The sequence below is a fragment of the Neoarius graeffei genome, chromosome 28, assembly GCF_027579695.1.
Source record: "Neoarius graeffei isolate fNeoGra1 chromosome 28, fNeoGra1.pri, whole genome shotgun sequence".
In the NCBI taxonomy this organism is placed as follows: domain Eukaryota; kingdom Metazoa; phylum Chordata; class Actinopteri; order Siluriformes; family Ariidae; genus Neoarius; species Neoarius graeffei.
Genome location: NC_083596.1, coordinates 12,831,294 through 12,849,828, shown reverse-complemented (window position 1 = coordinate 12,849,828; position 18,535 = coordinate 12,831,294). Strand labels below are relative to the sequence as shown.

General features: G+C 42.8%; 1 protein-coding gene across 2 annotated transcripts in view; it reads left to right on the top strand.

Moving 5' to 3' along the window:
- The window catches only part of abl1 (c-abl oncogene 1, non-receptor tyrosine kinase), a 71,201-nt gene extending 53,611 nt beyond the window's left edge, over positions 1-17,590 (top strand). For both annotated transcript variants that reach the window (XM_060912814.1, XM_060912815.1), the window contains exons 4-11: positions 11,152-11,424; positions 11,577-11,661; positions 12,892-13,069; positions 13,508-13,692; positions 13,780-13,932; positions 14,018-14,107; positions 14,204-14,329; positions 14,423-17,590. In XM_060912814.1, coding sequence (XP_060768797.1) covers positions 11,152-11,424; positions 11,577-11,661; positions 12,892-13,069; positions 13,508-13,692; positions 13,780-13,932; positions 14,018-14,107; positions 14,204-14,329; positions 14,423-15,954 — 2,622 coding nt within the window. In that variant the 3' untranslated portion in view covers positions 15,955-17,590. The remainder of the gene's footprint in view (positions 1-11,151; positions 11,425-11,576; positions 11,662-12,891; positions 13,070-13,507; positions 13,693-13,779; positions 13,933-14,017; positions 14,108-14,203; positions 14,330-14,422) is intronic.
- Positions 17,591-18,535: the final 945 nt, after the last annotated feature.

Sequence of the window (18,535 nt, the reverse complement as noted above, 5' to 3'; positions counted from 1 at the left end):
ACTGTAATATTTTAAATATTAAAAACAAAAGGGCTGGCTATCAGTATAAAATATTGCATAAAAATGAAACACACTGCACTTTAAAAACACTACTCCTCTGTTCACGTTTTCATATTCTTCTGCAAGAAAATCAGTTTGTCCACATTTTCTGCCAAGAGGCAAGACCTACTTGCAGTGACTGTCCCCTGCCGTTGAGAAAACACGTTCACTTGGCACAGATGTACCTGGGACCGCTAGGTTACGTTGTGCCGACTTGGCAATGTGAGGATACTTACTGTATGCTCATTGTTCTTCCACCATGTGAGTGAGCCTTCATCCACAGAGATGCAGCCTGTGGCCTTGTATGAGGTGACCTCTTCACGAATGTCTGACAAAGGCTTTGTGCTCCTTTCCTCTGCTGTAAAAAAAAAATCTGCAAATACCATTGCCATGTAGGGCTGCACGATTCTGGAAAAAATGTGAATCACGACTTTTTTGCTTAGAATTGAGATCACGATTCTTTGGCACGATTTTTTTTATACAAAATGTTTATTGCACTGTTTAACATCTGCATTGCTGAGGTTATTTATTTATTTATTTATTTATCTTTTTATTTATCCTGTTTGTTTTATTAATTTTAATCGGCCTAGTTATTCTGCTTAATTTATTTTTGTCTACATCCATGTATTTTCTTCATCTGTTATCCTGATTTTTGTGGATTTGTTAGATTGTACCTGTTTTATATACTTCAATTTAAAAAAAAAAAAAGTTAGGCTACGATGCATGGCTGAATGTAACATGAGGAGAGAGAATGGATTGCGTCATTCTTATTTACTAGTTTATGAGTTCAGTTTCTGCACTACATTACACACATTCATATTAGTCTTACAGTTACATCGACTTTTTTGTTTGTTTGTTTAAATAATACTTAATGAGCAGGCATGTGCACACACAGGGCTTGAGCCCCTGCCCTTTTTGCCTCGAATTAAATGTTGCCCTTTTAAAATAATAATAATAATCCTAATAATAAATAATACAGTCCTGTTAGAAGTTTAAAACAACGGCGGTACAAAAACTCCACAGCAATCTACCAATTTTCTTGTGGTTGTGTGCGTTGAGCTGCCGCTTCTCTGTCCATTGCTGCTCCGCTCGAGTGTGGCCAGAGAGAGGGGGCGTGCGGACGGGAGTGAGGGGGAAGAAGCCGCTGCGCTGCCACAATGATAATAGAGGAGACGTGACAGTGAGGCAGCTTGAACATGTGAGTTATGGTCTAACAGTTCGCCCTTTCAAACTGTATGTACATGACATTTGGGCGTTTGTAGGGCTACTGACATTTGGGCGAGTAATTTAAGTCTCTGTAGTTTAATAATCTGCTTGTTAACTGACCTGACCTGTTACTGTTCACAATCGATTGCCTCGGCCGTGCTTCGGTGTACATGCAAGTATCAGTACTGCTTTAAAGGAACAGTCCACCGTACTTCCATAAGGCCAAGAAAAAATAATTGTTTGTTTCCGGTTACCCGACCGACCGTTTAAAAAAAAAATGCCCCGACCCTAGACTTTTTTGTTAGATGTTTAAAAAAAAAAAAATGTATTTTCGCCGACCAAAAATAAATTTTGAAAAAAAAAATATCTGCATTACGATTTGCATAATATTGTCGATCTGACAAGTGACTAATTCTAAAACGCATATATCGGACAAGAAACACTCATTGATTTCTCACGGCCTCAATCTGACGTCATGACCTCTTTCCAGGAAACTCCGGCTTGTGTCGTACACAACGCTAGGCATCATGGCGGCCAACGAAGTGTTCTCGATTACCGTGATCGGTTGCGACCACACAAGATTGTAAGACAATAAGTTCATTTTATAAGTTTTCAACTGTAAAAGAACTCTACGAACATTATCATCCTCCGCTGGACGAGTCATGCAAACAGTATACACACAGCGCCCAGGCTAACGGCGGTATCTATCACGATGGAAGTCACGTTGGAAAGCCTGCTCAGCAATTTTGGCTTGCGGGCACTGACATTTGAATGTAAACGGAAGCCGGAGTTTCAAAAAATGTTAGCTATCAAAACAAAAATACTAAAAGTACACGAGGACGCAAAAGTAGAGGCAACAAAGGTGACAAATAATGCCACACCTAAAATTTATTTTAAAAAAAACCCCTACCTACCCGGTATTTTGTGTGATAAAAAAAAAATAAAATAAAATAAAAAGACCTACCTACCTACCCTATTTTTTTTTCAAGATGTAATAGGAAACAATTATTTTTTCTTGGCCTAATGAAATATGCTCTTATCTGAATTGAGACGAGCTGCTCCGTACCTCTCCGAGCTTTGCGCGACCTCCCAGTCAGTCAGACGCGCTGTCACTCCTGTTAGCAATGTAGCTAGGCTCAGCATGGCCAACGGTATTTTTTGGGGCTGTAGTTAGATGCGACCAAACTCTTCCGCGTTTTTCCTGTTTACGTAGGTTTATATGACCAGTGATATGAAACAAGTTCAGTTACACAAATTGAAACGTAGCGATTTTCTATGCTATGGAAAGTCCGCACTATAATGACAGGCGTACTAACACCTTCTGCGTGCTTCGGCAGTGCATTGATATCTGAGCTCCGTATCAATGCGCTGCCGAAGCGCGCAGAAGGTGTTAGTACACCTGTCATTATAGTGCGGACTTTCCATAGCATAGAAAATCGCTACGTTTCAATTTGTGTAACTGAACTTGTTTCATATCACTGGTCATATAAACCTATGTAAACAGGAAAAACGCGGAAGAGTTTGGTCGCAGCCCCAAAAAATACCATTGGCCATACTGAGCCTAGCTACATTGCTAACAGGAGTGACAGCGCGTCTGACTGCGTCTGACTGACTGGGAGGTCGCGCAAAGCTTGGAGAGGTACGGAGCAGCTCGTCTCAATTCAGATAAGAGCATATTTCATTATGGAAGTACGGTGGACTGTTCCTTTAAGGCCCCTGGAATGTTAGGCTTCTACCTTATGAGAGGAAGGACTGATTTTTATCATTTTGTCCATTAGGCTATTTAGTTATTTGTTCAAAGTTCAGGTTTCACTGTTCAATGTTAAATCTTTTAACAATAAAAAAGCCTAATAATGCACCGGTGTTTTATTGCTTTGCATGTCTTCCAAGCCTATGATAATGTGAGTGACAATTTTGCTGACACAAAAGAAATGGCAATTGCATATCACTTTCACCAACACAGGACACATAGCTAAGTACTTACCTTCCTATTAGTACGTTAATTTTAATTCTACATTTCCATATTTTGGAAAGGACCGGGGAAAAAAAAAATCATGCACTTGCTGCCCTTTTTCTGACTTTGAGCCCCTGCCCCTCTATAATCCTGTGCACATCCCTGTTAATGAGTGTTTATTGTTAATGATTAATTTAGGCCAATGCTCGATTTTGGTTGTTTAAAATACCTAAGGGGTACTGGGTAAACTAGGTCTATGGTGCGAAATATTGATAAACATCTGATAAAAACCTGCCGAACTAACGTCAAACCTGCCCAATTTTTGTCAACCAGCCCAAGCCATTTTTTGCCCACAAAGTAGAATTCAAACCGCCCAATCTGGCAACACTGGTTTCCACACACTCAACTGCAGGCGGGCTTCCTCCACTGACTGAATCACGTGTTGTAAAGACGCTTTACCATAGGTCGAGGGAGGAGTCAGCGGCAGTGCTGCCTTTAGGGGTGCTTGAAAAAATCTGGGAAGAAATGGGAGCATTTGCTTGTGATGCCGCTCGTGAAATAAAATGCTTAAGAATCGTCGTGTCGAAATGAGATCATGTGTATGTGTGAATCGAGATCGTGATTTTTTTTTTTTAAACAATTTATCGTGCAGCCCTACTCCAGGTGGCCTTCCATTTCTCTCCCACTTGCCAGTTCTACAGGTGACGTGACTTGCAGCAATCCACACTCCAAACCTCTTCTTTCGCCAGAGAAACTGTCTGAGGTCACATACAGGCACAAGGCCACATTGCGCATGCACCGTCGAACCGTGCGACGCGCACACGTTCCGAACCGAGACAAGCAAACCGAACGTTTTTTTTTTTTCATGAACCGTACCACCCCTATCAAATACCCAAAATGCATCATATTATTCATATTTAAGTGAATAATCAATTCAGTCATCATTGCTTGGGTTAAAAATGCCAAGTTATCAAAAAGAGGAAATTTATTCAATATTTTCACTCATCTGTGAAGGAGGGGCTTTAATTCTTCATGTAGTTATTTTATATGTAAATCAGTTTTACAAAAACATTTGAATTGTAATTAAAAAAAAATTCACAGTGGAGGCCAGATAAAGCAAGATACCATTTTTATTAAACATGACAAAAGAAACATTGAGTGTTAGGTAAATGCAAAAAAAAAAAAAGTAAAATTAGAAAATTTCTTTTTTGACCATAATGTCTCAAATGAGAGACCAGTTTCTGAGACAGACCCATATCTCTGATCTTCCTGATTAGCTGTCCACATTATACATCACAAGTGATCAGATCCGATCTGTGTGCCCTTGTGGCAGTCCTCATTTTCAGTCTCGTTTACATCGGTTACGATAGCAATAGTAATGATATTGCACTCAAATGTAAATTTATTTGATCTAAACAAACCAAAATGGAGGTAACCAAATTAACATGTTGCTTATTTACCACGTGGCAATGTGAAGCCGCAGGGCAGGTTTTATAAAATAATGAGACGGTGGCGGAGACTTGCCTGCTGTGCTCTGCTTTATTTCATACACCACTAATGCTTCCTGTACGTGTGACATGAACTTTACATGGCGTCAAAAGTCAGACGTATAAAAACCATCTGAAATCTGATCAAACTCTAATGCAATTTGAATCATATTTCAAGCTGCGTACGAATGTTTGCCAAGACTGCTTTCTTCCACCTTCGCCCCTTTCTTTCCACTAGTGACGTTCAAACATTGGTCCGCTCTTTCATTATGTCCCGCCTAGATTATTCTAACTCCCTTCTCATTGGCCTCCCTACTAAATCCCTTCGAAGATTACGATACGTTCAGAACTCTACAGCGAGATTCCTCACTCATACCAAACCATCTGCTCATATCACCCCCATTCCTTCTCCGCTTCACTGGCTACCTGTGCTGTCCAGAATTAAATATAAAATCGTACTACTCACCTTCAAAGCTCTCCATAACGTTGCTCCTTCTTACATCTGTGATCTCCTGACCCCTTATACTCAGTCCTGCTCTCTCAGGTCCTCTAGCTATAATCTCCTTGCTGTTCCTCGTACTAGACACTCTACCCTCAGTGGCATGTCCTTCAGTGCTACGGCCCCCAAGCTCTGGAATTCCCTTCCAGAACCCCTCCGTGATTTGTTCTTCTCTTCCTTTCTTCAAATCTCATCTCAAAACCTTTGTTTCATGAACATTTCTCCACCAGTGCATAAACTCACCACTCTTTTGGGGTGTTTTCTCTGACCTATGTAAAGTGACCTCGAGTTTGGGAAAGGCGCTATATAAATGTAACTTATTATTGTCTAAATGGATTTGTACAAATCAGATCTCGTAATTTTCGGCTATTCAGACTTGCGATCGGATTCTAATCGGATATGCACGCACATCAGATTTAGACTAAGTATGAATGTAGCCTAAAGGCCAATTTATGCTGACAACCCAGTCCTCGCAGACAGTGCCGCAGATAGCGTCTGCGTAGCCCCCCCCACCCCACCTTCGCAGACGCTCTGCGCGCACCTCCCAAAAATTGTGACCACCGCAGAAGCCTCGCAGACAGCGTCGTAGACAGGAGGGCTCTGATTGGTCCACTCTACATCCGCTGTACACGCACTTCCGCTTCCCTGCTTTCCCGGTTTGGTTTGTTTTCACGACCGCCATTTTTAAAAACACGAGCGAAGATGGAGCAGCACGAAGAGCGGTTGATCGAGGAAGTACATCTATACGACTCCAGTTCTAGTCATTATAAGTAACCGGAGGATAAACACTCCACTAACCACACCCACCAACTACTCCTAGCGATTTCGCGACTTCGCGCCCCCTTGCGTTGTGGCGGTGAATAACATCGCGCACGCCTATTACTCCCCGCTCAACGATAAATTACAACTGTCTGCGAAAAGCTATCTGCGAAAGCCTTGTCGCAAGAGCATGCAGAGGCCTTAAGCCATGTTTGGGATTGCAGGAGGACATGAGGAATGCTTTCAAGCTGCAGATTCATGGATACTAACATTTTGGTAGCATTAAAATTGTAATTTATTGTGCGTAGTTTTTGCTTCATGGATTGAGATGAAAATTTTAAAGTGACTTTGGAGTTCAGTGGTTTATAGTTACATATTGTATACACAGATCAAAATTGCTTCCTTCTGGAAAATTGAGTTGCTGAGATTAGCCGGCCGAGGTCGTTACTAGGGATCACCATGTAGAGGTTCTCAGAGGTGCTCGATGATAGCCTTATCTCTGGGACCTTGAAACCTACACCGACTGAGATGCTCCCCATAGTCTCAGGAATTCCTCCTGCAAGCATCCAGCGAGACTATCAAGTCCTCAAGCTAGCAGAGAAGGCACTCGAGGAGAATAGCCTCGTTCCACCAACTCAAGATGATAAACCCCCCCCCCAAACGGCTATCAAGGCAGCATTTCGCCATCATGAGAGCTGGACTGGCCTCTGATTCCTGGGTGGAGCAGAGATGGCGGGAGGAATGGAGCCGCTCACGTACCACCTTGCACTCTTTCATTGATTTCCCCTATGCAAAGCCCGTTGGTTACCATCTCGTCCGCAAGGCGTGGACCCGCCTCAACATTGGATAGGGCAGGACCAAGTCCTTCCTCAAGATGATTGGAGCTAGTGAGGACGATGCCTGCCGGTGCGGTCGCACGTATTCAATCCTTCAGGAGTGCCCAGTCTACAAGCCACCCCATGGGCCTGACGGTCTCATCAAACTGGACATGGACACAGTCAGCTGGCTGGAGAATGCTGACCTCTCAGTGTAATTCCTGAGGAAATTACACGAACGATGACGTATATACAGAGGAATTTCCCATTAACTTTACAGGGTTTTTATCTCCACGCTTCCTTGTGAGCACACTAAGCCCAAGATGCTTTTCCACACACCAGTTTGCTTCCCCAGACGATCTCCTCTGGCGTACAAAACTGTCGGGAGGCTGGATACATTTCAGCAGTTAGTGTTATCACCAATAAAGAATGCTCTGTGTGTGATGTGATGTGATGCGATGCGATGTGAGCATGTCACTGCTCTGTATTACTCAGCACGCAGAGATGAGACTGAGGAATGGTGGGTATTAGAGGAATGCCTGCAGTGGAGAGATGATACACTCCCCCCCCACTCAGTTTATACCCCTTTAAGCAGTCACCCGTTTTCAATTAATCTCGACTGGCTTTAGACCACAAAACTCCCCGGGTGATTTATTCAGTGGTAGTCTGGATTCTTCTTGATTTAGTGGATTCTGTAATTCTAGTGGCTTTTATAAGCCCAGCTCTGTTTACCTCATTCCAGGAACTTCATCCTCAAGCTGTCTCTCACTTCATTTTTTTTTTTTTTTTTTTAAATCATGATAGTCATCATGCCTGCCATTAGAATGAGCAACATACAGTTACTCAGTGTTTTCAGACCCATGCACAAATGATTCGAACTGATAAACCGTATGGACTGTGCTAAGTCTGTCATGGTGGTGAATTTATTACTGTTTTCTTTCATGCTACAGGCGTGTGTGTGTGTGCGCTCTTACAGGAAAATGATCATCAATAGGGTGGTGTGAAATAGTGACCAGTACAGTGTTGGGCTGTGTTGGTTTTTTTTTTTTCTTTTCTCCTCTCTCCTCCCACAATAATAGCACTTCCCAAAGTGTTTGTCATACTTTTTATCCATTTAATGTTGTGGAACAATGCATCACAACAGTAATTCCCTTTATCAACCTCCATGGTTTTTTCCCCCCTCCATCTCTTGAAAGCTAGTTTAAAAAAAAAAAAAAGCATGTTGTGCTCCAGAGATACTGTAAAGCCCTGCGTCCTGAAGACTTTTCCTTTACAGGAACAGCTTTATTTCGGCTTGTTACAAAACACTGACACTCCTCCTAAAATGCTAAATAACAGTTTTTGTTTTTTTTTCAGTGCAGTTTCCATCAAATCCTGCGCTCTGATTGGCTGGCGAGCGGGTCCGTATCCTATGATACGGACCCCAGTTACAGACCTCTGGCGACTCGCTCGTTCACAACAATAGTAGAATGTCAAGATTTATTTATAAGATTTTTATCATCTTATAAATTTTTTGCCAGCATTTCTCAGGAGAATAGCATTAATTTTACAGCATGGATAGCGATAACGACAGTGTTCACAGTGAAAGCAAGTTTTACTACCCTGAGGAAGAAGAAATAAAAGAAACCATTTCAGGAGAAAGCTAAAAACCTGTAACTTGCTAACACCGAATAAAAACATGGCTGAATCCTGAATGACTCAATTTTGTATAAATAGGGGACTACATAGACGGCAAGATGTAGTTTTTTTTTTTTTTTTTTTTTTTCCTGCCACGGAAGTGCACTTGTATACTGAGGAGAAAGCAATTTGCATTACAGCTGTGAATGAGGATTCAAAATGGCGGCTCGGCTTTCCCTTTTGGGTGCTCTCGTTTTCTGTTAGAATTTGGTAAAGAAAAAAATAAAATATTATTTACCAGCTTAAGGTCGGTCCGTATGCTGAAATACCGTGACCTCGGCCTTGAATTTCTTCTCCGTGCTCTCGCGGAAGGCAGTCACATTCTTTCCCTCTCCCTTATCTTTCCTGCTTCTGCTGTCTCGTCTGTCTAGTGTCTATACTTTTGAGATACTTTCTCCGCATTGCTCTCCAAACTAAAAACCACGGAATTGATAAACTGGTCTCTTCACGCAATTGACACAATCTTCTCAACGAGAAGCCTGGGTTCAGGGGAACCAGCCTGTCCTGCCGGAACGTTCGCAGCCGGCTACACAATGGATGGATCGATTTGGAGACCAGAATGGACATACAGAGTAGTCGTGCAAAAAGAATGTGTCTACTCGCCAAGACTAAACAACTCCAATCTTATCTACTTTCAGCTCCCTCAGCCAGCACCAGCCTTGGCCAAGGCCGTTGCTGGGACAACAATTCCCCTGGAGAACACTGCTGTTAGACTCTCTCGTATTCCTTCCCCCACTTCCCACAGTCGCCATTTTTACCCCCCAGTGTGACAAATGGGTACGCGCCATTGTCGGGCGCAGGACCAGACTGCTTGGTTGCGCTGGGTTACCTATACCTCTGCCCCTACCCCCCTCCCTCACCCCCTTCCCCTTGAGTCTCGAGTTTTCGTGTTGTATCGTGTTATTCTGTGCTTATGTGCTGAGGTGTTTTTTTTTTTTTTTTTTTTTAAACGTTCCCACACTGTACTCCCCGTAGGAGCATAGTGTGGGGGTTGCTTTTTTCTCCTCCCGTTCCCTCATGTTACTCTGTGTTTTTCATCCGTCTTCCTGTCCTGTCTATTCCCCCTGTGTCAATTGTATGTATGCATGTATGTATATATGTATGGACGGGTTGACAGCTAATTTCACTAGTACTTGTGACTACGTGACAAAGGCTTCATTCATTCATTGAATACTGACCTCAGTCAGTACTTTCAAGACATGGACCTCCCAGCTGGTAAATAACACTTGTATTTATGTCATGTGTGTACCTTACAATTCCCTATGTGAGTTAGTACTATCAAAAAGAATGTTAGAATGAGTGTATTTAATATAAAGCTCACAGCCCGTCAGAGCTGCTGTTGGGCGATTCTTCAACAGAGAGACAAATTACGAAATTATTACAATTGCCTTAACTTGTCAGCTCAGTGATTATTGCTCAAGGATGCAATCCAAGGTAAAATGTACTGAAAACCATATTTAAAAATCATCCCAATTATAGCAGTGTTGCTTCAAAGAAATCTTGGTTTGAGTTTTGAAAGTAGCCGGCCTTTGGATTTCATAAAATCGGTGAAATTTAATTCCCTCTGAAATTTGGTCATTGTGATGCATGTTTTATTTCTGTAATAACAAAAAAAAAAAACAACAGGCCGTTCTGTGGCTGAGAAGTTATTTAATTTGAGGGCATTCCTGAGCAAATAATATGCATGAAATCACTCACTTGGTGTGGTCAAGCAGACAAAGGAAGTCCGTGCACTGACAGTTGCATTGTTCTGTCACTAAACGAACAGCTGATCACACCGAGGTGCTCGCTGACCGCTGATATTTATTAGTTTGGTCCTGCGTTTCCTTTCCTTCGTATATAACATAACTTCTTTTCTTCTCGCTTTCCGTTACTGTAGTCGGTCTTTCACGTTTCATTTGCACACTCACGTCCTCCATTTTTCTCTCCTGTTTCAAATTTGAATCCCACAATGCCTTGCACGAACAGGGAAAGCCCACCACGTGATGCATGATGTAGTATCTTGTATTGCATCATGGTGAAGCAGGAAAAAAATAGCGGAGAATTTAGGGCCAGGCGGCTCTAAATTCATTAATTGTTCTATTTAAAAAAAAAAAAAATTGGAAGTCTGTGATTCGAATTCAGTAGCTTTTGGTCCACTAAACAAAAATAACTGCGTGTTGAGGAAAAGTCTTTTCATGACCTAAACTTGAAAAATCTGAAAGGCAGTACAGCTTTAATTTTTTATGACGCAATTCCATTCCTGACTTTTCTTTCCTCATAAAAGATTTTGCATTCAGACTTAAACATGGCCAATTTTTCTATGCTTTTTTTTTTTAAAGAGTCAAAAGATGTCACAGTGTGAAATTTTTATTTAAGTTACCATTATCTGGAGTACTGCAGTTTAAAAAAAAAAAAAGTGACATTTTGCTGTAAATGCAATTCTGTTATAGAAAACTAAACACCATCTGACCAATCAGAATCAAGAGTTCGAGTGCTGCAGTTCTTGTATCTATTAATCTAGTTGACTGGGAACTTGTATTTCCTGATCTGAATCTTGGTAACAAATAAACGTAGTGGCTCATATAAAAATAACCTGATTACAAATATTAGTGCTAAATGTGTATAGAGTTGTTCATAAAATAAATCTATGCTGCGATTTTATAAAGATAAAAGGTCTCTTTATGTGCAGTTAGAGACCCCGGTTTGAATTTATTCCATTTACCTCTTGCACAGCTCTACGTATCATCAGAGAGTCGTTTCAACACCCTGGCCGAGTTGGTGCATCACCATTCCACCGTAGCGGATGGCCTCATAACGACACTACACTACCCAGCACCCAAACGCAACAAGCCGACGATCTACGGTGTCTCGCCCAACTATGACAAGTGGGAGATGGAGCGCACAGACATTACTATGAAACACAAGCTGGGCGGAGGCCAGTATGGAGAGGTGTACGAGGGAGTCTGGAAAAAGTACAATCTCACTGTTGCTGTGAAAACACTAAAGGTCAGTAAAGCCTGTGTCGTTTTGCAAATGGATACACGATGCATGGCGTGTTTGCCTTGGCACGGTTACTGTTCCTTCTATACTGGACTGTATTTACAAAGATTTGTTTATGATGGAAAACCACAAGAGCACTACGTTTTCTGTTCCTCTAGGAGGACACAATGGAGGTAGAAGAGTTCCTAAAGGAGGCTGCAGTCATGAAAGAAATCAAACATCCCAATTTAGTCCAACTGTTAGGTATGTCTGGTCCTGAGACTGATTATAAAACCTTGGTTTGACCCATTTATTCACTGATTACAATAAAAATCAGATGGAAATACTTTAATCATGAGCCTGCCTTTAAAGTAAATAACTGTATAAAGCAGAGGGGAACTGTCAGGGCCTTCAAAGAAGGCCTAAACATATCAGCATTTCAAATGTTTTAGGAAAGAAATTAAATATAAATCTAATTTGGCCTCATTTTCTATCAAATTTGCTTCAGAAATGAAAGGGTTACTGTGCTGAAAACATTAATAGTTATCCAGTTAGATTTTTTTTTTTTTGTTTGGTGTCTCGAGGCTGAGAAGAGTTTAGAGCTGCTCACTCTGGTTAGGACTTCATTGCCAGAACAGAGTATGTTTATGTAGGAAATGATAGATGAATTAACCAATCAGATTTTGATTTATAGTGGGAGGGACCAAAAATGTATCACCCTCAGCCTTCTCGAAGGTCAACACGAGCTTAACCACGAGTTGTTCATCAGTAGTGTTAGCGAATGCTCGTCAAGCCAGTGCTATCGAGAGTAAGTAGCACAGGCTAACGACCAAGAAACTAAGATTTCCGTCTCCAGACTATTCTTCCATGCTCGCTACAGTATTTTTCACTCAGACTTAAATATTCATTTCCCTGTGTAATTTCTCATCTCATCTCATTATCTCTAGCCGCTTTATCCTTCTACAGGGTCGCAGGCAAGCTGGAGCCTATCCCAGCTGACTACGGGCGAAAGGCGGGGTACACCCTGGACAAGTCGCCAGGTCATCACAGGGCTGACACATAGACACAGACAACCATTCACACTCACATTCACACCTACGGTCAATTTAGAGTCACCAGTTAACCTAACCTGCATGTCTTTGGACTGTGGGGGTAACCGGAGCACCCGGAGGAAACCCACGCGGACACGGGGAGAACTTGCAAACTCCGCACAGAAAGGCCCTCGCCGGCCACAGGGCTCGAACCCGGACCTTCTTGCTGTGAGGCGACAGCGCTAACCACTACACCACCGTGCCGCCCCCTGTGTAATTTACTTAATTACTTTTAAAATCAACATCGACAGCTACACACAACAGAGCGACCTGGCAGGCTAATCCCAGCTCTAATAGTACCCGTTTTTGTATTATGTTGGTTTTAAATAATTTTAAACTACCTATGTACAGGTAATTAAAGCATCCCAGCATCTTGTAGGTTAATCAGAAGTTTTTATTTCAGGTGTCTGTACACGGGAGCCTCCCTTCTACATCATCACCGAGTTCATGACCCACGGTAACCTCCTGGACTACCTGCGCGAGTGTAACCGCGAGGAGGTCAACGCTGTGGTGCTGCTCTACATGGCCACGCAGATTTCCTCTGCAATGGAGTACTTGGAGAAGAAGAATTTTATTCACAGGCAAGAGAAACCCTCAAAATACAATACAGTGCACGTTTTATTGTCTTGGATTTCTCTCGTTTCAAATTGCATCCGCGTTCTGGGGCCTTCTTTTTAATAGCGTTAATCTTGTAACACAGCGACAGACTTTTTTGTTCACTCTTAGCTCAGTTCTCAGTGCATTCCTTTACGATTATGGCATGCATACTTTGTGGTTTTAGTAAATGGGGTAGTTTGGTTAGTGTTCCTTCTGACATTTAAGTGTATAGTAACCCTGACTGGAGCACTCTTCTTGTGGCAAGTTTTATAGCAGGTTGAGGAGCTGCACAGTGTTATTCCACCATATATAAAATGGTCTCCAAATATTCCTCCTTTGTACTAAATGGGGGGAGCCAATGGATCTTGTTTAAATTCTTGTGAAAGTCTTGAGCACTTTTTCATCTCGTCTTCCTCCTCCAGGGACTTGGCTGCCCGCAACTGCTTGGTTGGGGAGAACCACTTGGTGAAAGTAGCAGATTTTGGTTTGAGTCGTCTGATGACGGGAGACACGTACACGGCGCATGCCGGAGCCAAGTTTCCTATCAAATGGACTGCACCAGAAAGCCTGGCATATAACAAATTCTCAATCAAATCAGATGTATGGGGTGAGTGAAGGACTACTGCTGCTGCTTCTTGTAAGATATCTGCTCTTGTGACTTTTGCATAAAAGTATTGTGTTGTTGGTGACTCAGCTTTCGGAGTGCTGCTATGGGAGATTGCCACCTACGGGATGTCTCCATACCCTGGGATAGATTTGTCCCAAGTCTATGAGCTACTTGAGAAGGACTATCGCATGGATAGACCTGAGGGATGCCCAGAGAAGGTCTATGAACTAATGAGAGCCTGTGAGTCACTTCGTAATATACATTCATTCTTTCATTTGAAGCAAAGAACACTGCAGTATCAGATCCGTATGTTTTTGGCTTACAGGTTGGAAATGGAACCCAGCAGAGAGGCCATCCTTTGCCGAGACCCATCAAGCGTTTGAAACTATGTTTCAGGAATCCAGCATCTCTGACGGTACATCAATGTCTCTTAATACTACTGGGCCAGGCATGCCTTGTGTCTGCTTTTCCCATTGTAGCTGATGACACAAAATGTTTTACCTTTTGACAGAGGTGGAGAAAGAATTGGGGAAGAAGGGGAAGAAACTAACACTTGGGTCCATACAGCAGGCTCCGGAGCTACCGACCAAAACTAGGACGAAAGGCAGACCCACGGAGAAAGATGGAGACAGCCCTGGTGAGCATCATGTTCTCGAGGAAACCGTAATCTTTTGTCCAAGATGCTTTCAGTTACCCGTATCTAGCGTATTGGTTTGATCTGTATTTCCAGACGGTGCTGAGGCAGAGGTAGCTGTGTCGCCGATGCTTCCCCGAAAAGAGAGGCTTTTGGTAGATAGCAATCTAAACGAGGAGCCAAAATCCAAGACGAGCCTCAACCCGTTGATCAGCTTAATCAAAAAGAAAAAGAAAACCGCTCCTACCCCTCCAACACGTAGCAGTTCCTTTAAGCACCCCAGGGATGAGTTTAACAACGGCTCTTCATTTAATGATGCCACGATAGGTATTGACCCTTCAAAGTTCCTATGCCTCAATAATAATGGAGCTGGAGGTGTCACCAATGGAGCTCCTGCATTTCCTGGTCAGGTGTTCCCCCCACACCCACGGAAAAAGGGCACGCCAGGAACTTCCAGTGCTGGCCGACTGGCCACGACACCCCCAGGTGAGGAAGACATGTCAAACTCGAAGCGCTTCCAGAGGTCCTCATCAGCCTCCAGCATGCCCCCAGGATCCGACCGTACAGAGTGGAAGTCGGTCACACTCCCCCGGGACGTGCAGTCTCGCCATTTCGACTCGAGCACCTTGGGAAGCAAGCCTGCCCTGCCCCGCAAGAGCACACCACGTGGTGGCACTCTTACCCCACCCCCACGCCTGTCCAAAAAGACTGAAGATGCTTTAGATGAGGTTTTTAAGGATTCTGAATCTAGTCCAGGATCAAGCCCCCAGACACTAACCCCCAAGTTGGGTCACCGACCACAAATGCAGAGCGAAAGCTCCAAAACTAGTGCCTTCCAAGCAGACCTGCTTAAATCGAATGCACTCTCTGCCCTGGGAGCAGCCGGGGAGGAGTGCAGAGCACGCAGACACAAACAACCTCTCGATATCTCGGGTCAGCGAGAGAAGGATAGGGGGAAGTTTACCAAGTCCAAGCCAGCTCCTCCTCCTCCACCACCATCAAGTGTCAAATCTGGGAAGGTTTCAAGGAGCCCCACGCAAGACCTAAATGCTGACACGAAAGTCAAAGTTGATCTAAGCCCCTCTGGCTCTGAACAAGGCAGGTCTTTCTTGCCCCAGGAAAGCACCAAAAAACTTAGCACCTCCAAAGCACAGCCATCAAAGACCACACCTACTACTTCAACCAGTCAGCCACTGGGAGTAGGATCCGGCTCACCTGCTGGGGATCAGGGCTCGGCTACGGCTTTCATCCCCCTCGTGACGACACGCCGCTCTTTGAGGAAAACACGGCAGAATGAACGTATTCCCAACTCTACCATCACGCGGGAGATGGTCCTCGAGAGCACAGAGCTTCTGCGTGCTGCTATCAGCAGGAACTCTGAGCAGACAGGCAGTCACAACGCGGTTTTAGAGGCTGGCAACAACCTGTCCAAGTACTGCCTGAGCTACGTGGACTCCATACAGCAGATGAGGAACAAGTTTGCGTTCCGTGAGGCCATCAACAAGCTGGAGAGCAACCTGAGGGAGCTGCAGATCTGCCCTACAGCCACTGGGGGTGCCAGCACACCACAAGACTTTACCAAGCTCCTATCCTCTGTCAAGGAGATTAGTGACATTGTTCAGAGGTAGCGGAAGTGCCTCAATCCTCTCTTTTAGTTTTCCCCTCTTCAGGGTAACCAGCAGAATAATGATTTTGATGGCAGATTTAGAGGGGAGAGAATTATTTTTTTTTTCTTCCCTGAATGGCTGTGACAGTTCCTAAACAATCTGAAATCACCTCTCATTTCTCAAAACTGTAGGACTCAATATACTGTAGAATGCATATCATAGGACAAAGGTGTCTTGGTGTTGAGCACAAATTCAAAAAAGATTGGATTTGATCATAAAGAATCCTGGCCTATGAAAAGTTCCAAGCCTAAGTATTAGTTATGTTGGAAAATTGGTTCTGTAATAACATGCAAAACAAAGTCGTCTCTGATTTTGTTGATTTACAGTATCAAAAATCAAACTTCATTGTGTTATCTGGGGCTCGCTCATGAACTCCACTCTCGATTCCAGTGTACGGTTGGGAGACTTATGGTTTTGACCTTTGTTCCTCAGCTTGGTTTTTCATTCAGTAGAGGGTTTTGTTGTTCATGTGATGTGTTACAGCCCCATTAAGTATTAGAGAATCACTGTGCCATAAAGTTTCCAAATCACTGCCTTTATTCCTTGTGAACAGACGTGCCTTAAAAGTTGTTGCCCTTAAAGACTGTCTTGCCAATAATCAGCGATGTGGCCTTGAAAAACCAAGACTGACTGAGCATTTTAACTTTGTTCATCTACCGTAACTGACACGGATGTTTGATTCCAAACACTACTGTCTGTAGGAGCCGGAGAAGGACTGGTAAAGCAAGACCAGCGACGCAAACCTATGTATGTTTGTTTTTTTTAACCTAATCTGTAAGAATGCAAGTCTGCACTCGTTACATCACTTCATAACGTTCTGCACACCACTCACAAAAGATCCTAGTTACATCTGGTTGTTTTGTGCATTTCGAGTATTAGGATATGGACAATGAATAAGTAGAACCCTTTCTAATTTTACTACATCACTACTAATGTCACCTCAGGACAGGAAATCATAGCCGAAACCCCTCCCTCTTTTGCCTGGAAATGAGGAGCTGCTGGCCACATGTAACGAGCGAATTTGCATTAATTTTGACATGTGGTTAAAACGTGAGATCCAGTGCAGGTGTAAATGGGGTTCAAATTGCCGAGAGAATTTAAGGATTAGAATCACCAACAGGATTCGAGGTTTGATGTCGCATGGTTCAGTACCAGTCAGTCACTCGCCTCGTCTTGTCTTACGTCGTTAACGGTAGAGATGTATCGAGTGTTAAGAAATCGTATACTTAACCAAACAATGAACCTTCACTGCTAAGTCAAACTCTTACTAAAAAAAAAAAAAATTAAAAAAAAAAATTCATTTTACTTGTATTGTTTTACAGTATTAGTGTTTTGCATTTGACACTTAGCCCTCTGACTGCGATGCTTGAGGATGAAGCCAACCACAAGCTGCCTTAGTTTCAACGTGGTACAGCCAATGTTGACTTCTGTTTATCTTCATGAAAGTCATGCCACTACTCTTATTTTATGCAAGTGTCACAGTTTTGTACACTAATGTGCTCATCTTTGTAAATACACACTTTTTTTTCCTTCCCCCCTCTTTGTAACCCATGGTGCAATTTCTTGCATAAAATACAAAGCAATTTTGTTACTTGAACGATGGTGGTTTTTATTGATGGTCCATAAATTTACTTTACCACAAGTTGTTAGGAAAAAAAAAATAATTTTAAGCAGCTGCAAGGTGAACCACAGTAGGTGATTACTTACATAAGGGCTTTACGGGAGATCCTTTCTCATGATCCAAGCCTAAGAATAACCCGATTGCCTTCCTAAAATGTAGGGTTTCCACCGGAAAGAGTAGTGGCTCCCTGTAAAATTGAAATATAAGGGTTCATTTTGTGGCTTCTGCTGATATCTAGAGCTGATTTTTTTTTTTTAACCAGTTCAACATTGTTAGGAGGAAAAGGCTATATTTTTACTTAATTCCCACCCTAAAAACAAGTCAATACAATACCCACTTGCATCTCACAAGCAAGCTGCGTCCTGTTCCAAAGGAGGAGACTGCAGTTTTCCCACATCAAACAAAGTGAATGGTGATGCAACAGGGCAGGAGCTGTTCACAATACTGATCATTAAATTTTGGCAATAATACAGATGATTAAATACTCACGCTGCGTTCATGTGCTATGGGACGATGATATTTTCCAGTTGGGAAGTGGTATTTACCAGTGTGTTGTGTTCACATGCTTTTGTTGTTGTTGTTGACAAATTAAAGATGGTGGACCAGATTCAGAATCAGGCCTGTTATTTGGCTAAAACAATTATAGATTGCCTTGTTCATCAGCTGTTAACACATTGAATGCCACACAGTTTTTGGAAATTTGGCTGTAGCCACAATGAGAGTAGCCAGTATCTAGATCATTGTTGGCGTTCTTTGGACAGCCACAGAATATTTCGTATGAGGCTATAATATACATAACATGACTCGGTTAAAAGGTGAGAGTCAGCTTTCCGTAGGTGAAAACCACTTCTTTCTTGGTTCATAAGCTAGTCTTGTACCACTTGCCGCCATGTTGAAAAGGTTAAAGTTCATCTCATCTTG